This window comes from Poecilia formosa, unplaced genomic scaffold, assembly GCF_000485575.1.
Source record: "Poecilia formosa unplaced genomic scaffold, Poecilia_formosa-5.1.2 Scaffold9, whole genome shotgun sequence".
Lineage (NCBI taxonomy): Eukaryota > Metazoa > Chordata > Actinopteri > Cyprinodontiformes > Poeciliidae > Poecilia > Poecilia formosa.
In genome coordinates, this window is record NW_006799948.1 from 3425154 (window position 1) to 3448235 (window position 23082).

At 42.6% G+C, this 23082-nt stretch overlaps 1 protein-coding gene across 8 annotated transcripts in view; it reads left to right on the forward strand.

Annotated features, from left to right (window-relative positions):
• foxp2 (forkhead box P2) overlaps positions 1 to 23082 on the forward strand; it is a 110282-nt gene that overhangs the window by 76227 nt on the left and 10973 nt on the right. For all 8 annotated transcript variants that reach the window (XM_016664184.1, XM_007578715.2, XM_007578723.2 and 5 more), the window contains 8 exons: positions 1703 to 1840; positions 3510 to 3599; positions 5776 to 5965; positions 6784 to 7096; positions 8629 to 8733; positions 16771 to 16858; positions 18404 to 18487; positions 22112 to 22322. In XM_016664184.1, coding sequence (XP_016519670.1) covers positions 1703 to 1840; positions 3510 to 3599; positions 5776 to 5965; positions 6784 to 7096; positions 8629 to 8733; positions 16771 to 16858; positions 18404 to 18487; positions 22112 to 22322 — 1219 coding nt within the window. The remainder of the gene's footprint in view (positions 1 to 1702; positions 1841 to 3509; positions 3600 to 5775; positions 5966 to 6783; positions 7097 to 8628; positions 8734 to 16770; positions 16859 to 18403; positions 18488 to 22111; positions 22323 to 23082) is intronic.

The window sequence follows — 23082 nt, forward strand, 5'->3', positions numbered from 1 at the left end:
AAAGAGATGCACCCACAAACAGCCGCCACCTCCTCCATCGCTTCCTACCTTAGATGGAGTCCCTTCTCTCTAAGACCCTAATGAACAATGGAGGCAGGATTTGTTTGAATATGAATATGAATGTGCAGCGGGGCCGGCTGGAAGTTGACCTTCAGCTGTGATTTTCAGTTCATCAGGATTAGTCAAGGCGGGCGATCAGGAGCCACTAATGCATAATGACTTCTAAAATGAAAAATGTGTAGTGACCATGCAAATGTCTCGGCTAATCAAAGAGGGGGGAGAAACCTGGGGTGGCGGAGGCAGCGAGGGCGGGGAGGAGGGGTGGGCATCGAGGAGAGGAGAGCTAAACAAGGACGTGTCAAGGCCTGACAGAAAGAGGGAGAGGAGCAGAGAGGAGGAGGGAGGAAGGAGAGACATGCATGGAAAGTAATCAAGCCAGCTTGATTAGCTGGCAATGAGGACAGGGATGTCTTATTGGCCCCTTGACACTCCATATAGGCTAGCTACTGTCATGGCAGCTCCGTGGCAAACACTGTTGCAATTAGAATCAGTGGAGGTGTTACTCCGTGCCAATGTTCCAACCGTGTTTGTTTGTTCCAAACACTTGTGGCTTGCGCTGATTTCCATGTATGCTGATGATGTTAGAGTGTACTTTAAAGGTCATACAGAAGGGATGGACTACGCCTCACTTTTTCTTTCTTTTTTTTGGCAGTCTAGTCAAGTTTTGCGCATTGGACCAAGGTATCAGCTCGATGCTAAATCATTCACAGGTTCTTACTCTTAATCTTCTCTTCTTGAGGCGTTCAATTTTTAAAGCTGCCATGCGGAGCCAAAACTCCAAAATAAAACTGTTAGCTTCTACTCCCCCGTCAGAGTGCGCACACGCAATCAAAGACGGCAGCAAAACATATTGTCTTCATATTGATCTGCTGTCTCAGAAGTTTGACGCTTTTGCCTGAGAAGAATTTGGAAGAAATGAAGTATTGTGTTTCATTTTTTTTTCTGCCTCTGGACAAGTTAACGTCTAGAAATGGTACCTTTTTTTTTTGTTGTTGTTGTTTTTCTAATCAACATGTCCACAGAGTTAAATTAAAAAGGAGTTAAACATCTGCTTCGTTAGGGGGTGGGGGGACGGCGTTTCTCACCTTTATTAAAAACTTAAAGGTGAGTCCTAAATTCCCAGCACTTGGCAATGTGTTATAATCAATTTTAGAGTTGTGCATTTTTAAGCTGTTTAACAGCAGCAGCACTGATAGGTACTCTAAAGTAGGGGAGTTCAGGGGTCCTGCTAATTAAGGTCTATGTCTATTTAAATCCCCCCAGCTTCTCCCAGCAGAATAAAAGCAGAAAAATAAGATCAGCAACACAAAGACACAGCACCCATGTGTCCTTCAGCATCTCTTCTAGGCTGCCAAACGTCACAGCCTGCTCTCCCTACCTTTCCAACCACCAGTTTACTCATTCCCAGTAGATCCACACTTCTGTGTTAGATGCGTTTTTTTTTCCAACGCTCTATTTTTCAAACTTTTTCCAATTTTTTTCTCATCTCCCTACCCGTTCCCCCTGCTCTCCCATTGTTTGCCCTTCTCTCCACTCTCCATTTTCACATTTATTGCATCTTGTTTGTCTTGCCCCTCTCCGTGCCTCTTCCCTCGCCCCGACTCTCATTCCCATCATTTCATTACATATCATCCATGTCCAGGTTCCAGTGTCAGTGGCCATGATGAGTCCCCAAGTGATCACGCCACAACAGATGCAGCAGATCCTCCAGCAGCAGGTTCTTTCCCCACAGCAGCTCCAGGCTTTGCTCCAGCAGCAGCAGGCAGTGATGCTGCAGCAGGTACAGCAGACCACACACTCACACAAACACGCATGCACAAAGAAAACTATGAAACACTAAAGCAAAAAACAAACACACACGCACCCGGGAGATTGCAGGAACAACACTCAAAGTATGCATTATTCCCTGCATATTCACACCTGTTCGACTCAGCTCAGTTTATTTATAGGGAGAAAATTCAAAATGAATGTCACCTCTTGGCACTTGTCAAGAAAATAAATCAGCTACATTTCAGTTTCAAATTCAGTTTGGTCCAAATTTTGTTCAAATCAATCCTAGTCATTCACAAGATGTCAAATCATGTTTTCAGATTCAGTTCAGTTCAGAAAATACAGTCACATTCAGTTGATCATTTAATTGATGATTGCGTCAAGTTGTTGATTTAATTCTGAATGTGTGGGGACACTGATGAGAAACCGCTGGCTTTTATCTGGAAGCCACCAGGACCGAGTTCATAAGAGCAGCTGCAACTGTGTCCTGTTCCAAGGTAGAAAGGACAAAGATATAAAATAAGTGCTGAGCCTGGTGTCCCTTTTATATAAGAAACAAAAACAAACAGCTTATGCAGTGGCTTCATCCAGTAAAAAGACCAAATTGGTGGAAATAATGCAAACTTGGGGAGCAGAAGAAGATTGAAAAGCGAGGCGATAATGGCCAGTAGCTTCTGGAATACCTAACCAGCCTGATCAAAAACGCAGAGGGTGTGACGCGCACAAAAGTAGGGAATTCTATTTTTGGAAGGTCTAAACTCCACAGAGAGTTGGACGGATAAATAAAAATCACTACAACATTTCTATAAAAGTTGCATTTTATAAGGGTTTTACATCTTGACTGTAATTTTCCAAGATTTACGCGCAGTTTGTCAACACACCGTCTTAAGTCGTTCCTGCCAGCAGTCACTTTTGCTAACTCACCACAGTGTCCTTGACACGCTTTACCAAAAAGAATCCTAAAGTGATGTACATGTTCACGTCACCTCTAATTAACCGTCTCTGGTGGTGTCACTGGTTCAATTCCCTGACAAGCTTCCATCAGGGACTCTGGGAGCAGCGCTGAGCACAGGAAGCTGAATGATAGGTGATGGATGATGTAATATTTGAAATCGACTTGAGGAAGCGCACGCTTGGTACAGTCTCATTTCGGAGTTGAAATGCATTTCCCATCCATAGACTTGATTAAGGGAAAGAGAATAGTTTAATTAAGAATGTCAGTCATTCTGATTGTCCCTCTTTAATAATCGTGTCACTACTCCAGGCGTGGTTTCAATACAATTGAATGTGGTTCCAAGCACATTTTAAACTTATGTTTATTGCATTTTTTTCAACACTGTCCTTAAGCTCCACTGAGCTGCTGACTACTTTGTGATTAAATCAGTAATAGGCTCTGAACTATACCTGTTGTGCTTTCTCTGTGTTCTTTTTCAAACACCTTACCAACACTGAGTCATTTTCACTTAGTAACAGCATCCACACATCACGTTAATGTTAATAAAACATAATAATAATAATAATAAGATACGGTCGGAAAAAAGGCCCCTTTTTTTCAGAAATTGACCTTTTTCTAGTCGGGTTGTCTTTTTTATCATTTGGAGATGAAGAGTTGGTGAAAAATTGTATTCAGTGCATCTTCTCTTTGTTCTTTGTCTTTCTGTGGATGTTTATGTCTACAGCAACACCTGCAGGAGTTTTATAAGAAACAGCAGGAGCAGCTTCATCTGCAGCTTCTCCAGCAACAGCATCCCGGCAAGCAGGCTAAAGAGGTAGATGCAACATCACGCCTGATTTCCATGCACAAGAATTTAAAGACGCGCAGGAGATACAAAGACAAACACACACAGGGAAACAACTGTATGTCTAATTTCCATGGATGGAGTTCCACTTTCGAGCTCCTTCTCATCAGCCAAAACCAAAAATGTATACTTCCTGTTCCCTTTCAGGAGAAACTGACAGCTGCATGGTGATTTAATCATAACATAGCATGCCTGCTATTCAAGTGTGTGTTAAAGAAGAGTGGCGAGCGATGTCTGAACAATAACAAAATTCAAACTGTTAATTAACTTTTTTCTCTGGGTGTACAAACACCTCAACGACATCAAAGTTACAGTGTTTGACTCTCATAAATCTCACTGAGGTGCAGCAGGTCGACAGACACGGCGCTGTCTCGTTCCTCTTACGGACGACAAGCGAGACACCTCAAGCATATTTGCATAAGACTGTTGATGCTGAACCTTGTGAATCCGTGCAGGGCCACCTCCAGAAAACAGTGGAAGTATTTAAATTGATATGAAAGAAAGAATGCACCACCTAAACACACACACACCCTTTCTTTTTCTTTGCCTCTGTGATGCACCTCTCGGTGTCTCCTCGATCAGCCCATTATGCTGCCCCCAACAGGAAGTCGCAACCGACCTCCCGGCGGCTTTGTTTCTGTTTGGATTTGAGAATAGAGTTTTTCAGTGGCCTTGCCGTCAAATATGGAATAGAAATTGCCCCTTTATTTCTCTGGAGGCACGCCGGAAGGTTGCAAGGCAAGGGAGCAAACTGCCTCCCTCCGTCAGTCCATTATGCAGCCTGTTTTCCAGTGAGTGCATCTCAAGTTGTGCCTCTCCTATGCACCGTTCAGTCAATCATCTGAATGTTTCGAAACGGCAAAACCTACTGGTACGTGTCCGTTCACCTCGGCTGACAAAGAGAGCAGTAATGAGAGAGCCAGCCAGGAGGCCTGTGGTAATTCTGGAGGAGCTGCAGTGATCCTCAGCTTAGGTGGGAAAACTTTAAGTCATTCACTCCAAATTTAGCCGTTATGGAAGAGCGGCAGGAAGAAAGCGATGATGACCAACCTGTTTACTCCTTCACCTGTGGTGATGCTGCACCAAAAACCACTAAAGACCCTTCAAGAAGACACTGAGCTCAAATTTCTTCTTCACAATATGCATACAAAAATGGAGAAGTGTCAGTTTTTAACAAGTGGAAGGGTTGGCCTTTGACCTTGGCAAAAGATCACTAACCAATTCTCCCATAACAGTGAGACACCGTAATCCACTTCCTGCTTTTGGAGTGGTCTCTGGTCTGCTTGGCATTCATACATCCATTCAAACTGCACCAGAGTTCACGTCGATCTAAACTCCACCAGAGTTCACTTCGAACTCTGATGTGTAGGCATATCAGAGTTCAAATTCACTTTCACATCTCTGCAAATGAACCGGATGTTCTGGGCAAGCAAACTAGAGTTGGATTAAAGCAGTGTGAATCCATCCTTATCTAACCTTTAATTGTTTAAAAAAAAAAAAAAAAGAAAAAGCTCAAGCGGTTTGAATACTTTTGCATGCCAATTTCAAGTTTGATACATTCCATCTTGCTTTGTGTGTCACCACAGTCTGGCTTGGCGATAAACAGCTTACTGAGGAGACTCGAGTACAGGGGGTTTGGGAGCAGTGGTGGAATGCTACATGTGCGCTTGAGACCGTGCATACAAACGCATGTGAAGCCTGTAAACCTCTCATTCTTTCTGTTCCCTCTGGTCAAATAAGCTGTAGCAGAGCATCAGTGAAGGCGAGACAATTAACTATCGAGGATGGTGGGGAAAGGATTATACCAGAGGCTTAGTATCATGCACAATCAGAAGCTACACACACTGACAGCCTCACTTTTGTGAGGAGATAACAACACTTTGGTACAGCCCAAAAACCAGGAGGGAAGACTTAAGTGCGAGCAGACGGAGAGCGAGGAACCTGCCGAGGAAGAAGCAAAGAGGCATAGCTAAGGTCACGGAAAAGGCAAAGGAGATTTCTCCAAACGGGCGAGCCAATGTCTTCTGCTCTCTCAGCTGTTAATTCCTCTGTAATTTTCACTCCCTCCTCTTCTTCCATGCTCCCCTCTTGCTCCTCGCCCTCCTCCTCCTCCTTCTCCTCCTCCACCTCCTCCTCCTCTCTATAGCAACAGCAGCAGCAGCAGCAGCAGCAGCAGCTGGCCGCCCAGCAGCTCGTCTTCCAGCAGCAGCTCCTGCAGATGCAGCAGCTCCAGCAGCAGCAGCACCTGCTTAACATGCAGCGGCAGGGCCTGCTCTCGCTGCCCGGGCCCGCTCCAGGCCAGGCCGCCCTGCCCGGACAGACCCTGCCCCCACCAGGTAAGGCTGCTGCATCCATTCGGAGCACATGACTTCCTATTATTTGTTTGCAAGTACAATTGCCGTCTTTCCGTCTTCTGTGTCTCTCTCTCTTGTCTTAGTTGTTGTCATTGGTATGCACATGTAATCCTGTTGCGTTATCTTTAAGTGTGTCTGTCTGCCTGCCTCTCATTGGTATGCTCCCCTACCATCCAATTTGTCCTTAACTCTGCACATGAATGTTTTGTTTAGTCGTCCATTCTTCCTCCTTGTCTTTATTGCTCTCTTTGTCTACCTCTGTCTCTCTCTTTTAGCTCTGCAAGTGTTTGTGTTTGCTGTTTTCCATCTTTGTTTTTATTCCCCCCACGCTCCCCCTTCTGTCAGTCCTTGTTGTTGTTGTTGTTGTTGTTTACCACCTCCGTTGAGATGAATAAAAAGCACAAACACAGAGGGAGAGTGGCGAACAGACTGAATTTTCTTCCAGCCGGAGCAAGTAAACACTCCTGTTTGTTGTTTACCATTGAAATGGCGGAGACGGGAAAACAACAGGCAGGAAAGTGTTTGACGAGATCACAGAAATGAATTTGGAGTAGCGAGTTTCCACACTAAAATAGAAAACCCTGTTTTCCTCAAGGTGGAACTGGCAACTATTCTGTGTATTCAATGTTTCTGTTTTTACACAGGTGAGCCGTTTCCCAGATAAAGTCAATACCTGACTCTGCAGAAAGATTAGAGTGGTTTAGAGCTTTTCAGCAGCGTCATCAACCTTCTTCAAAGTTAGAGTTTTCAGCACACTCACCACTTACTCCAACTTTCTCCTTCCTCTTGGGTGTCTACAGGTGGCTTGAGCCCCGCTGAACTCCAGCAGCTGTGGAAGGATGTGACCGGAGTCGGTGGCGGCGGCGGCGGTGGCCACGCCATGGAGGACAACGGCATCAAACACAGCGGCGGCGGCGGCATCGGCAGCGTCAACACCGGGACCGGCGTGGTCAGCAGCGGCTTGGACCTCTCCACCAACAACTCCACTTCAACTACCTCCTCCTCCAATCCTGCCAAAGCATCGCCGCCCATCTCGCACCACGCCATCACCAACGGACAGTCGCCAATCCTCAACCACAGACGAGAGCGGGAACGGGAACGGGAGCGCGAGAGGTAGAGGAAAGAAGCCATCAGGCTGCCTTTTAGAGATAACAGCGGAGCACAACAAGCCGCTTGATGTTGTGCTGAAACTCAGGGGGGAAAACAAGATGTTTTGTTTATTTATTCAATGGTTTATTAGTGTCTCTCACTGATATTCAAGCACAAAAGACATAAATAAAAGTATCTTTTTCCCAGGGGAGCTTCTGAACAAACTTAGCTTGCACACACATATCAAACGTGGGGAGTAGAAGCCATCCAGGCAGGCACACTTACACTTATAACAAACCTCTCTGGCAGACAAGACAAGGTAACCCCCTTGTACATTAAGTATTTAGTGCTTTGTCTCTCTTTTTTTCCTCTTTTGAAAATTACCTTCCTTGCTTGCTTGTCATGTAAACAGAATATGTGATGCCTTGAGTGGCGTTTCTAGGATGTTTATCCTTGTGATGGCGTCTTTTATAAATGCACCCAGCACCGAAACACTGGCTGTTCACATATCTGCCTATCTGGGCCATGCATTATTCAAAGGCTTTTCTTGGGCGATATTATAATAAGGACTAAGGATGGAGATGTGTGTGTGTGCGCGTGTGTGTGTGTGTGTGTGTGTGTGTGTGTGTGTGTGTGTGTGTGTGTGTGTGTGTGTGTGTGTGTGTGTGTGTGTGTGTGGATGCTTGGTGGAGACTTGCAATAGAGGTGGAAGTGCTGTGTAATTGGTTTAAAGTAGATGCTATCTCTGCAGTCCCACTAAAAGTAGGCTGGGAGGAGGAAAGGAAAAAAAAGAAGAGAGAGAAAGTGAATGAGAAGACAAGGAAGAAAGGAGAACATCTGCTTGCGTCCCGAGGGAGTTTGTGGTGCCTCGCAATGATCGAACAAGGAGTATTGTCAGGAGTGCTGCTTACTAACACGCCACGGATCGATGTGGGGGAAGCCCCTTTGTAAAAACACGGCGTGAGTTCTGCCAGGGCTTTCGACCACACACATGCACAGGCACAACCTGTCCGCACACTCTCCCTCGCGTTTCCATGAGCACACTCGCACACCAGTGCCAAGCCTAAAGGTTAAACTGTCATCTTTAATAGGATGTGCTGTCTAGGCAGGGTCGTAACTTATTTGGGTGCCATTTGAAAAACGCCAGAACACCCTTGTCCTCAAAGAACATAAGTTACACAGTGTATTAATCTCCTGATGAAAATTATATGGCTGTCTGGATTTTTAATGTTTACTCGAAAGCCTGCTTCCCCCCCTCTTCCCCCGATAATGGATTTACAAGATGGAGCGTTGGCTGCGGTTCCAACTCATTCTGGATTTCCATGGGGGGTGGGAGGGATGGAGTGTTCTTCACACATAAGTCACCACTGTCTATGAGTTCATGCAGGAAGATCTAGGATGTGACTTGCTTCTAACCTTTTTTTTTCTTTTTTTTTTGCTGTCATGAGTAATTTCTTCTGTCTCGGTTAAAAAGAAAAAAACTTTGAAAAGCTGAATAATTTCACTTCTTATGCCTACATTGCTCCATTTCTCTCTCCTGTTTGATCTGCCTCCAGCTCACTTCACGAAGAAAGTGGAGGAACCCACCCCCTGTACGGTCATGGCGTGTGCAAGTGGCCCGGCTGTGAAAACATGTGCGAGGACTTTGGACAGTTTTTGAAGTAAGAACTTATTCTCCGACAACAAGCTGCAATCTCTTCTCATTTTTCTCGATTAGAAGTCGAGAAAATACTCCCACTTTTCAACAATTTGCCACATTGCAACCTAAAGACCAACAAAACACCTTAATGTGTCTTATTGGGCTTTTGTAAGACAGATCTGGAAATCAGATGAGCCTCAATACTTGTTGTTTCTGTCTGATTTGGTGAGTCAAATTGATACCAGGTGCAAAATCATTACAAAGAGCCACATTTGGACATCCCAGATCATCCCAATGTAACACATTGAAGATTCTGGTTGTAATGTGACAAAAGTTGGAAAAAAAAAAAAAAATCAGTTAAATTGATGTTGCCAGGTTGTATTTTTAGTGACGCACATCGAAGCTGTCCCTTTTGTTTCCCACTCTCTCAGTGGCCTTACTCTTAAACCCTTCCTGTCTTTCTACAGGACACATTCTGACCTCTAGACAGCTAGCTGACAGGGTTCTGCTCCTCCAAAGCATGACTCAAACCAACTCTGATCCATAACAAATTTTCTGCGCAGCGTGGAGGGACCTGATAGGTTTGTGAGAAAAAGAAAAAAAAAAAAAAAAACGTCAAAAGCTAATGGCAGCTCGCACGGCCGCACACTTACCTCGACAACAAAGGGCCCCCATTCACTGTTGTCATGGTGCAGGCGCTGGAGCAAATGAACTCTTCATGCTCCATCAACAATTTAGTTAATTAGCTCATTTGTAATTGGCCGGCTTTGTTGCCAGGATGTTAGTGGGGGGACATCAAAGGAAGAAGGTGTTTGCAGCGCTGCCGATTACAGGTTATCACATTGCCACTCACCGAGAGCCTCTCTCCCTCCCTGTATCCCTGACTCCCCGCTCTCACACAGAGAAGAAAAGAAAGGGAAAGCTTTAATTTGAATATTCTAATTAGATTTGTAATTAACTGTGAAATAACGATCTGGCGAGTGTTTTTCATGGGCTGTAAATGTCCATGTGAATTCTCATAAACTCCCCCAAATCAGGACAATGTATCCACTTATTTTCCCAGTCATGCAATTCTCTGCAGTATTGACTGTAATAAGGTGCGGAAAAGCTAGGAGACAAACGCGTACGAAAAAAAAAGACAGAAAGAAAGAAAAAGAAAACTAGAATGTAGGATTTGGGTCAAGCTTTCGCTAATGCTACAGCATCTTCTGAATTACTGCCAGGAGGAGTTATCTGTGGATTGAAATGATTCCAATAAACAGCGTTTTCAAGTCTTTCAAAGACACTGGCGGGCAGCAGATTAGGCTCCGTTTTCACACGCTGTCGGAGCAAATAACAAAGTTAAAAGAGTTGTAATTGACAGCAGCGGACTGCAATATAATGGACACGAGTAGACGTCACTGCCGCAGCAAAGGGAAGTGTTTGCTTATATTCTTTGGAAAATGCGAGACGTACATGTCAGAATTAATATACAGAGAATCTTTGCATTCTGTCGTGTCGGAGCCACATTGTCATTTTATGTGGTAGACTAAAACAAAGCTGGGCGTAGTTGTAGAGTGGAATAAAATGTGTGCATTTAAAACGTTTTTACGGACAAGTATTGGAAATTAAAATATTTGGGTCACTTCAACATGTGCAACGTGTTTCCCTAAACTATTCCATCGCTGCTCTGGTTGCTTCTTTTTGGTGTGTCTGGTATATTCAGGGTTGTACTTCACCCTGAATATACCAGGGTGAATTACAACCAGGGTATATTCAACCCTGAATATACCCTGTCTGGTATATTCAGGGTTGTACTTCACCAAACTTCCAAGTGTTTCACTTCTTCTAACATGTTCCCTTGGACGATTGTTCTTTATTTTTAACTCTGGATAGCTTTCCTGTCTATGTGAAAAGAAATTGTGACACTCCCACCATGTTTGGGATGCAATGTGTTAGTTTTCCACCACACAGTGTTTTGTGTTTGTGCTGAAAAGCTGTACGTCAGTCATATGTAACCAGAACACATTCGGCTTACTACAAACTGCAGCGCAGGTCTCTACGTATCTTCCTTCACTTCAAAACGAATGATCTCGGTCTGTCACATCACATCTAACTAAAATAAGTTAACGGGCATATTGACAAAATGTGAAAAGTGAAATGGTTTGTGAATACTTAGACTTTCAAAAGCCATTCTTACCAAACACCGGATTGTGGCGCACATGCTACAGGACTACGCATGATGTAGTCCGGGTGAAGCAGTTTGCCTTGCAGCTTTGGTAAGGGATGAACCTGTGATCCAGCAAGACTGCAGGGGATTAGCAGGTTTTCTGGAATCACATCCAATCACCTAAGCACACTTGCTTAATGGAAGACATCACTTTATTTCTTTTTGGTACCGTATGCTCTGTTCGCACACAAACACTCACTAGTCTGTGTGCTTTAAGGATACTGCGGGTAGGTAGATTAGCTGGTCACTTCAGTCAGGCTTGGAGGCGCACTGTAAAAGCTGCACACATGTGCCGGATACAGTAAGCTGGTAAGCTTCTGTGAAACGATGCGTGCTTGTAAAGTCAAAACCAGAGGAGTCAGACAGGCAGGTGGAGAGAAAACAGTTGGATTTCAAAGTGAAAAACAGGTGCGCAGATTGGCAGACAGTTTTGTAAGAACATTTTCCAGAACATCGCCTGTTACGGAATTTCTGTCTTGGCTGAGTCCCGCACACAAAACTGTACGGGTAACCCAGCCAGCGCAAGAAAACAGACGGCAACAAAGAAGGCAGGCTCATCATTAGAACAAAGATGGCTGCTCTGTGCCGTGCCTTGGAGCAGTCATTGTAGGTGTCAGAGGGAGTCCTTTCATGTTTCAGGAGATGCCATTTGACTACACACACACACACCGATGCATCCGCACGCGCACACACACGGGCGCGGTTTAAACGGGGTTACATAAAGCGGATGTCAGATTTAGATGACAGCTTAGATGTTGGTACTTCAGTGGAAGGAGGGGGCCACGTTTGTTGGGAAGGGGTTGGGGAGAGACCCAAGTCAAGCTGCCGCCTCGTAGCTCGCTGCAGGAGCTCGGCTCAGCAGCAGTGACACGTTTAGTCATCTATTGTTTTGTTGCATGAAGAAACTTGTCAAGATCAGCATTTAGCGGCTCCTCGGCGCTCTTTAAAGTGTTCTCACCTGGAAAATGTAGCCGCAAGGTGGCATGGCACCCTGAATTAGCTCTGTGAAGTTCAAAATGAAATAATATCTGTGGGAATTGTTTCTTGAGTGACTGGGTGTTTTGGTTTGCGGGCGTATTTATGTTAGTTACACGACAAAGAGGGCTGAGACACTACAAGGCATTGAGGTTGGGTGGAAGGCTTTTTTTTTTTTTTTTTTTTTTCAAGCAGCCTTTGGAGAAAATAAAATGAAACAAAATTATAGTTAAAAAGATCAGCTTGATAATGTGGGAATTGATACCAAAATCATAAATGGTTTTCCAAGATTGCTTGACAACTAAAAGGTGAACTTATAGAGTCCAGTCTCAAGTCTTTCACTGCTAATACCTTCATCCATATCTCTCACCATCTGACAAGCCTCCCTATACCTGTTGGTATTTACCAATAAAATAACATTAATATATCAAAGATATATTAATGCAAAATGCAATAATTGTTTGCTGCCTCCCTGCTGCAATACTCATCAACACATTATTGTTTCCAAGATGCTGAAAGTCACAGTGTCTGATGTACAGATAAAAGGAAACAATTGAGGAACATGTGGATTTAACACAAATTCTATTTTCACAGCTGTTTTCATTAATAATATTGCCATCAAATTCTTATTTTTTTTCTTATTTGCACTGCAAAAACACAAAGTCTTGGTTATTATCAGTCTAGTTTCTAGTGCAAGTATCTTATTACGCTTGGAAAAAAAAACTTACTTAAAAGTAACTTTTCAACAAGATTTATTAAGTCTATAATTAAAAAAAAACAACTGCCACTTCCATTGGCAGATAATTGAAGTTACTTGTAACTGAGAAGGTACTTGTAAGCTAGTTTTGTCTTTTTTCAAATTTACTAAGATATTTCCTCTAGAAACTAGACCAAAACTACTTGGTGAGATTTTGTTTTTGTTTTCTGTTTTGTTTTTTGTTTTTTTTGCAGTGTGCACCTCTTGTATTATGACAAATGGGAAAAAGTTCAAGGCAAATGAAGCATTTGTGAAAGGCACTCATACATTTCTGAAGGCATTTTATATATACAATAATGCTACTTCTCATAGGTTATATTTCCACCTTTACACAAACCGATAGTAGCAACCCCCCAACCAGCTCTGCCAGTGTTCTGTCACCGTTCTGCTCTCCTTATTAGTGGCAGCAAGCCAGGCTCTGTGTTAAAATGGCAAGCTCAGCCGCTAACCTGAACGCTGGTGTTTGTAACCCGCTACTAATTAAACCCACAAGGCAGCAGCCAAATGTCTTTGTCTTTATATAATGTACGCATATGCACATTGTTGAGGCTCTAGTGGGTTTTCCCAGCCACTACATGGTGAAGCTTTGCTCCATCCTACCAAGACCTTTAAAAGGCAGGGCACCACCACCTAATGGTGACAGCCTCCATGAAAGAGACTGCGTGTAAACATGCTTTGTTTTAATTCACTTATTTAGAAGTGTGCTGCTGAATCGGTGTTCGTGTGTCGTGTACAGACAGCTCAACTTTCTCTTCTGGGCCTTTGTAGTCCCTGATGATACACACAAACAATTAGCACAAGTGTACAGTCCATATATACTGGCTTGAATAGATTTATTATTGGGCCCTTAGTGGACATTGATGGCTATACATATTCATGTGTTCAGCTACGGGAGGAAAAAAATCCTTCAAAATCTTTTGTTCTGTTCTCTTTAAGACAAACTGCAGGTCCTAATAAAACATGGGATCGTTTCTAGGGTTTAAAAACAACAGCTGTTTCTCCCTCAGTGTCTATTTTTACATCTTTTTGTTTGAATATTTAGTGTCATGTGTTCAGAAGTCTCTGCCTTGTCCATCTTTTCTCTCCAGTTTTCCATTATTCATGCCTGATGATGGGGGGGGGAACGTCTTGTTTTCTTCATTGTTAGAATAAATGTTTTACTTCTTGCTATTTATTTTTAGCTGCAACTATCTCAAATACGTGGCTTATTAAAGGATATTGCTTTTTCACATTAGGCAATAAGTAAGGCAAATAAAGAGGTGGTTTATTTTTGGAGTAAAGTGGGCTATTTAAAAAAAGCACACCACACTTTTCAGATTTTTTTCTTTTTCTTTTTTTTCTTTTAGAAATATTTGTTTCCCTTCTTTCTTGTTTTCTTTTGAAATCATTGCTTAAAATCCTAAAATTGTTTATAATCACCATTATCAAGGTGAGGTTACTTAAGGCCATCATAATAAAGGAGCTGAACACCACAGTTGGCACAGTTGTTAATAATAAAAAAAGAGTAAATAATAAAACCAGGTGAAAGATGGTGATTAAAATCATTTATGTTGTTCAGACAGGTTAGAAACCTAAGGGAATCTTCTTCTTCTTCTTCTTCTTCTTCTTCTTCTTCTTCTTCTTCTTCTTCTTCTTCTTCTTCTTCTTCTTCTTCTTCTTCTTCTTCTTCTTTATTTCACTACCTTAGATTTTCTTTTGTCATGTTCTTTTCTTCCTGTCCTGTGTGTCTGCCCACCCCCTTCTCCTTCATTTCTGTCTTTGTTTGGCATTATTAATGCTCAGCAGAACATGCTGCCATTTGAATATTTTATAAACGCACGTTGTAATCTTCCTGTAATCGCCTTGCTAACTGGCCAGCAGTGAAATTGAATGTACGAAGCCCTAACTGTCTGCAGGACCGCCGTGAGGCCTCGCGCACACAAACGCGTGCACGCTTAACTGAAACGTAGCTGCTCGCAGATGAGATGTAGACTCGATAAAGATTTTTGCACATCTTTTTTTTTTTTTCTCTTTTTTTTTCTCCTTGTTTTGTAATGAGGTATCTTCAGGGACAGCGAGCAGCCATCTCTGTGCTTTTGAAGCAGCTGTAATTCATGACACACACCATACATCAAGTGCATAAGATAGCATTATGGGCAGTGAAATGAAAAGGGTATTTGCAACATTAGTTCCCTCATCCTGCGAGGGACGTGATTAAATGATTAATGAAATGCCCCCCAACCCCCCCGCGCCCTTTTTTTTTTTGCATGCGTGTTCTGAAACAGCAATTAGGCACAGAGCTGGTGGAAATCCACCAGTCCTGTCCCTCATGCACTTCTCTCCCTACCTCTGCTTGTATTTTTTTTTATTTATTTTTTTTATACCACCTCATTCTTGATTTATAATGAAACATTTCAGAGCATTAAAACCTGAAATGGTTAGGCGAAGCAAAGGCAGGGACGAGATGAAACGGTTTTTAAGCGTGTTCGGTGTTAATTGAAAGGTACAGGACTATTGTGATTACAAATGTTCTGCTCGGCTTCTGATTGACAGGCCAAGAGAAAGCAGCTCAATGAGTTGTCTTGTTTTTTTTTGCGCTTTGCAGATAAACAAGAAGAGATGTGGTTGCGTGGGGGGGTGGGTGGTGAGGGAGCAGAGAAGAATATGTGCTGGAAGTGTGTGTTTGCGATAATATAAGCAAGCGTGTGTTTTCAGATAAAGCGAACGCCAGAGAGGAAGAGATTTTGTACTCCCTCTAATGCACTGGAGGCTGTGCTGTAAATGATCATTGAAGGGTCTGCAAGCTAACCTATAATTACTGCAGATAAAGTGGCAGCTCTGGCATTTCATAAGCATGTCTCCTCAAAGCTTTGCTTTGTGAGTTTGTCTCCAATGATCATTTAGATAGAGGCTCATTACCCAGCATCACAACACTTTAGGAACCCTTTTTTCACCACATATTTGCGCTACCGCGTACGTGTGTCTGGAATAGAGGTCTATCTTAATGGTTGAGATTTTTTTTTTGTGTGTGTGTGTGTGTGTGTGTGTGTGTGTGTGTGTGTGTGTCCTACAGATGAAATCCAATCGAGACAAAAACCTTCATTGACTGTTATGGCTGTCTGGCCACCTTTTTTCCTTCTAATGAGGCGAACACACCAGATACGTTTAATATGTCTGTGGCACGATAATGCACCTTCAAGTGAAGAGCCGCCTTTGTGTGTCAAATGTTGCCCGTGTTAAATTGTGTGTATTGTTTTCAATAAATTAGGGGGACAAAACCATTCTGCTGGGCCAGCACGTTTTATTCTTAGAAGAAAGCAGCTCTCAGGGTGTCACTGAAGCCCCCCCAAGCCCGTTCTACCACCACCATCACCTAAACTGGCACAGACCTATTGTCATGTTAAAAATGGTGCCTCACACCATCCATATTACTGCTAATTACTTCATTTCAAATAGGAACAATGGGTTCCAACTGGGATCCTATAGGTAATTGTCGCTGTATGGAAATTATCATAAAAACAAAAGTTGATACTGTAATTATAATCCACCACAATTTTCGTCTAGGTAAACCAGAGTTCTCGCAGCTGTGCCACGTGAAACCTTTAAAAAATACAGCAAACCCCTTGAACATTTTTTCAGGTTTCGACCAAAACCTTCAGTGGTGCAAGGTGGAAAGAAAGGTTTTCAAAGATGTTGTTTTAAATAAAAACTTGGGAAAAGCATGATGTATTTAATTTTTTTTTACCTCCTTTTATTTTTATACTCCTAATTAAAATCCTGCCCATGCAATATGTTTCAGAGGTCACTTAATTTGTGTAATTGTGAACTAACAGCATTACGAAAGCAAGATTAGGTTTCAAAACAACATCCCGAAAGCTATATGAGATGACTGCAAACAATGTGTGGTGGAAAACTGAAAGTACATGCCTCCCTGAATATATTATAACTGTGAAACACGGTGGAGGCAGAAGCATGTGTGGGGATATGTTTCTTGCTGGTCAGAGTTGAATATCTGATGGACGAAAGTAAAATACAGGGCAATACCCAAATAAACCGCAAACATCCGAACATCTGTACAATCTTTTTTTTTATATATATCAGTGTGAAATTACAATTTGGCTGTCTCTTTGTCCTTTCAGGCACCTAAACAGTGAGCACGCCCTCGATGACAGAAGCACAGCCCAGTGTAGAGTCCAGATGCAAGTCGTACAGCAACTTGAAATACAGGTAAGTTTCTTAATTTTTTTTTTTTAAGCCAGTAATAATGTCTTAATGGAGTAAATTCAAACGGTTGTATTTTTTTTTTTTTTTACATTAGTGTAGCCATAACTCCAGCAGTCAAAACTTTATTTTGTGAAACTTGCACAAGTAGGAGAAAAGGCCGCATTGTGGTTTGCTTAATACTTCCAGACAAGCAGGACCTGCTGAATTCAACAAAGCCACTAAACAAAGGAATCCTCGGGCCTTACAACGAAAGCCATTATGGCTGTTTTAATTGAATTAAGCCCATGCTTTATTTTCTCTGCTGCTTCCGTTTTTTTTTTTTCTTCCTCCTTCTTTTTCTTTCCAATTAATAGCGAGCGCATCTCTCCCAGTCTGCTGTGTTAATTAACTGCACTTTGCACCTGAAGAAAGCTCAAAAGGAGGGAACTATTTTCAGTAGGTGGAGCGTGACCTTATTAAGAAGTCATGTTGGATAGATAATGAGAGCGCTGATTGAGTGACATTATTACTCAGCACTGCAGACGAGCGCCGCTCTGCCTTTAGAAACAAATAAAGACGGGGCGAACAAATGTTTCGGCACCCTTGGCAAAGATGTCTAATAATAATAATAATAATTTAAAAAAAAGTCAAATAAATTCTCATTTTATTGCAGTTACTGCAATGTCACGCAAAAAGTTGGAAAAAAAAAATCGCCTTTACCGTAAATGTTTTATTCCATGAAAAGCAAGAAGTAGTTGATTTTGTAGAATCACCGGTGGCACGATTGTTGGTACAGTATTGTGTCCAACTGCTTTTTGACAATATAACATAATGTAGGGCATGTAATAAGACATCCTGGACTCTTCTAGTTCATCAGAATTTGAATTAATCTCTAAGATTTTAAGAACATATGTTGAGCACTTTGGTCACTCAATTTTCTGCTTCGCCACAGTCCTTGAAAGTCATCAAACTAAAGAACTTTCACTCAGTTTGAAATGTCTTTGTTGGAAAATGTTCCCCTCCCAGCGTGATTACATTGTCGGTCTTGTTCTCTTTTGCTCCTCCACTCTGTAGCCCCATCATCTCTGTTTCTTTTCACCACCAGACCCATCACTTGTAATGAGGCCCAGCTCTGTGTGCGTGTGTGTGTGTCATTAAGGGGCGGGAGGTTTTCCGCCTTTCACAAGGTCCGGTCCCTGTCACTCCAGGTGAATTAGATTGATGATGAGCACCGGCTGGGGCCACTAACTGGACCGGGGAGGCGGGGCCGCCTGGCACCCTGTTTGGGAGACCCCTTCACCTCTCGGCAGCTGCTGGCTGCGCTCCATCCCCCTAACTGTGTCCACAGGACTTTGAGCAGACGCTCAGGACCACCTAATTTATGAGCCAACCACCTTGTTACTGTCAAAGCCTTCGCTGACCTAAATTCGGATATTGACAAAAAGATGAAATGCTATTTGTTTTGCCTGACCTGGCTCTGTTCTCCCCTTCCTTCCCTCCTTTCCTCCTTCTTTCCTTTCCTCTTTAATCCACCCTAATGCACTCTCTCCTCTCCTTCTTTCTTAACAGCTTTCTAAAGAACGTGAGCGTCTTCAGGCGATGATGACCCACTTGCACATGCGGCCCTCAGAGCCCAAGTCATCTCCCAAACCAGTGAGTGCATATTGCTCTGCCTCCCGTAAACACGCTCGCCTCCGATCGCCGAAAATGAACAGTTTAAGCGGGCGGCAGAAGATGAAAGGGAGGCGAATGGGATTTGTAATACACAGTTACACGTGCTCCTTATCGCTTTTTTGTGCATTGTGAGAGGACAATAGACTTTGGGAGTGTATTAGATGGCGGAGCGACGGAGTCCTCGGCTAAAACGGCGGGAGTAATTTCTTTGTGATAGCTATAATAGGGCAAAACAACCTGTTGGCCGCCGATGATTGTTTGGCTCGGTGGCCGAAGAAGCGCTCAGAAGTGGAATGAGAGGAGAGAAGATGTGTCATTTTGACAACAAACAGCAGAAAATAACAGCTCAGTGTCGGAGACTGCAGGATGTTGACATGAAGCTAAAATTGACCGCAGGAGAATAAAAAAGAAAAATGAAAAAGGGATTTCAGTCTGGGTCCTTTTCCCCTTTCTCCTAAATGGAACGCTTATGAAAAGCGTCTTATCCAAGCGATATTTGAATTTCATATCCCGATTATACATTTTGGCAAACACTGCTACCCCCTCCCACCCTCTCAATTTTAGGAGTTTTGAAATATGAGACATCAAAACATTGTTAGCGTTTTAATGCTGCTCAGTAAGTGCCCACGTTCAGTTGAATCATTTTCCCAATCACCTCTCATCAGAGAATGTAGACGATCACAAGATAGCATAATTATTCCATAATTCCACCAGAAATCAAACCCTTTTTATTATTCCAAGTCCCCTTCCTTTACTCTCCGTCTGTGTAGCACTTTTTTTATTTTATCATCTTTAAAACTCCAGCAGCTTGGTGCCAGCTCGTCCAATAAAGAATTTTCAGCTTCTAATCCGTGCCCGAATATGAATGAATGATGCTAATGAAGTATTGCATTACATAAAGCTCACATGAAAGAGCAGCTAATTGCATTTGATGGTGGGGGTAATTCAGACAGAATTCCTAAACGAACAGTTAAGTCATTAGATTTGTTTTTTTTTTTCTTTTCTTTTCTAAGACCTCTCTACTTTTTAAAGTCTGACAAGATAAAGATTTGTTTTGGGGATGTTGGAATAGAAATAGCGTAGATATTATGTATGTTTGTGCTTTGCAAAGGTATTCAAACACATTCCAGTTTGTTTTAATTGGATATAATGTAGAAGAGGCACTACTATTGGTGCATAAATGTGAAGGGACAATTAGAAAAGAAGCCTTAAATGACTTTGGAGGAGCTGCAGGGATCCACAGCTGTCATAGCAAGTCTGCCTTTCTTCTCTTATAGAAGAGTGAACAAAAGAAAACCATCTGGAAGAAAGTGCTCTGATTAGACGAAAGCCAGTTTGAGACAACAAAAGGCTGGATTTCGATCAAACATTGATGTTGTAGACTGACCTAGTCCAAGTCCAGAACTAAATCCAACTGTGACAACACTTCAAAGTAGCTTGCAAACATTTTCCAATTTAATATTCCTATTTTTTTGCCAAAATCAATGGGCAGAAATTTCAGTCTCTAGATGTAAACGTCACCCAAATGATCTGCAGCTCTATAACATCTTGTGAGTCGTGGGTTCAACTTCTCCAGAGTCCCATTTCTGGAAGGCTGAACACACATGCATGCCACACTTCACTTGTGCTATTTTGCGTTGCGCTACTTTGACAATGCACTGTCATCGGATAAACCAGGTACAGAGTGTAAACTCTTTTTACCCATGACAGAATTAGCTCATTAGTACACCTCTCCATTGCCAGAATCTCTTTACCTTGACATTTTATCATATTTTTCAACACTAGCAGTAATATTATTAGGATGCTTTCTCCTTTTTTTTTTTTTTTTTTGCTTTGCCCCCTCTCCATCTCCCAGAGCCTTTGGCTCCCACACTGCTTCCCATCTTTCAAGTCGCCTTCAATTCGGAGATCTCAGTGTGGACGCATTCCACTCGCAGGCTCACAATTAAGGCAATTTGGCTTGAATATGTAACGACGTCATTACCATTCCAGCTAAATTAGCGCAGGGACTAAAAGGTCAGCGAGGAATTTTCCAGTCGGTTAGAGCCTCTCATATGAGATTTGGGAAGCAAGTACAGAAGCGGCGGACAAGCCGGACGGCTACCGCGATCATCACTCGCTCACTGCGCGCGGCGGAAGAGACAAAGACTCACAGAAGAGAGTGTTTATGTCCACAGTGGCCATCTAGCCCATCCATGCGGATTTGCTTCTCATGGGAAAGAACTTTGACTTTCTAAACTTCCTTCTGCGCTGGAAGTCACTTTGAGTTAGGGCTTTTAAGACTCTCCTTTTTTGTAATAAAAAAAGTTGTTGATTTAAAGTTCCGTCAATGCGAGCATTGGTGCGGCAGTAAATTTGAACTGCCAAGCTATCAAGCGATGCTTTTAATAGAATTATGCCCTCTTTTCATGTGCAGCAAATCCTTTTGCCATCCATATTCTATGACCTCAGGGTTTGTGGGATATTCTGACCAGGAGGCAACTCTCTAAATCCTCACATCAAAGCAGTCAGGAATGTTGCTGTCGGTGGGAATGAGCCGAGTAAAGTCAGTGAGACCTGGCCATGGAGAAGTGTTGTGTTTTTTTTCTATATCTGCTTCAAACTTTTAACACTATTGTATTAATCAGTTAAGATCTAAACCTAATCCCATACTGCATTTTGCAACCTAAGCATGAGAAAACAACCTAGAGGACTTGTCATTGCCTTAGTTTATTATTTATCTTCAGCACACATTGAGATATTTTTTTTAACTTTTACTAAAGCCTCACAATCAATATAATGGTACTAATGCCTAGCAAATGTTTTCTTAACTGTTGAACTGTGTCAAATTACGAACACATGTTTGTATATTGGGATGCAAATAGTGAAAGGTGAGGATCCCAACCCCACAGCACTCTGCCGCCACTGTCATGTGTTCAGGGTGTCCATTTTCTCTCCCATGCATATCATTCCTGCACTTTTTATAGACTTTAGATGTATTTACACTTTGATTAAATGAGAGGTTTCAAAGACTTTGAAAACTACATAAAAATAAAAACACCTGAATACCTTTTTAAAGGTGCTACTGAATACTTAGTCAGCTGTGCTTTTTAACGGGCATTTATGTGCCAAAATCGTTCAGATTTCCAAAAGGTATCTGTCAATATCAAGAAGCTTGTACCCGTCATTTCACAAGGGAGAGATAACCTGTGTTTGGGGGCTCGTTTCTTCGCTCCTTAAGAACGATGAGTGTTTGTAGTGCGGCGAGATAGCCGGGGAGGGAGCGAGAGAGGCAGAGTGTGATAAATAGAGAGATAAAGAGAGATGGGGCTGGGATAACATGGAGGCTGATCGTTGGATAATCTTGAACAGCGTGCTCTAATTAGAATTCTTATGACACAATTTGGTGGTTGTAATTAGTGGAGATGGGCTGGCTCCTCTCCACGAGCCTTGTTAGTGGAAACACAGCTGTGTTAGAGAGGAGCGGCGCAGACGCTCAAATCTGTCAGGGAAACCACAAAACGATGCCTTCCGCCTCCTCCTTTCTCCCACATTCATGTGTGTGTGTGTCTCTTTCCCACATCATGAGTCATGACTCGCGTTTCGTTTTCTGCCCCGCCGCAGCTCAACTTGGTGTCGAGCGTCACCATGTCGAAGAACCTGCCCTCGACGTCGCCCCCGAACTTACCTCAGACCCCCACCACGCCCACAGCCCCCATCACGCCCATGGCGGCCATGCCCCAGGTGCCGTCGGTACTGGGAGGAGCCAACGTCCCCAGCATGGGAGCCATGCGCAGGCGCCACTCGGACAAGTACTCCATGCCTTTGTCGTCGGGTAGGACCAACTACTCAGCACTGCACTCAGCACCACTTCACTCAGATCAAACTGGTAGCTACAATGTGTTTTTTGCGCAATCTAAAATTTGAAGTTTCCCACTTATTGTCATGTTACATCCAAAAACTTTCGATATATATCATTGGAATTTCATGTGATTGACTAACATAAAAGTTATGTGTGATTATAAAGTGACAGGAAAATGAATGGTTTGCGTTCTTTTTGTAAAAGTTTCTTTCTCTCATTTCTAGTCACCACTTCTGAGTTACTATTTTGTACAGCCACTTTTCTCTAAACCATCAAAAATTCTACAAAATCAGTGAATTACATTTATTTGTAATCTACCCTCTTTACACTGGTACCCCTCAATAAAAACCTTCTACTTCACAATTATTTACTACTTTGGTTTGGTCAATTTTGTAAAGTACATTTAAAACACGGTGGTAGCAGCTTTATGCTACAGGGATGCTTCTCTTTAGTATCGACGGGGAAGCTGGTCAAGGTGATGTTTGGTTGTAACATGACGAAAATGTGCAAAAGTTTGACGGTAAAAGTTTTTTTTTTTTTGCAAGGCCCTGCAGTTATTTAACATAATAATGGAATAAAATTTACTTTTGTTTCATTTTAGCCGAGTTTTAATTTAAAATTTAATTACTGCCGAAACGGAAAATTACAGCCATGCCTCAACGCTAAGTGCAATTAATAGTTCGAAACCGAGAATCGCACACATCTCACATCTCAGATGTACACAATCACAAAG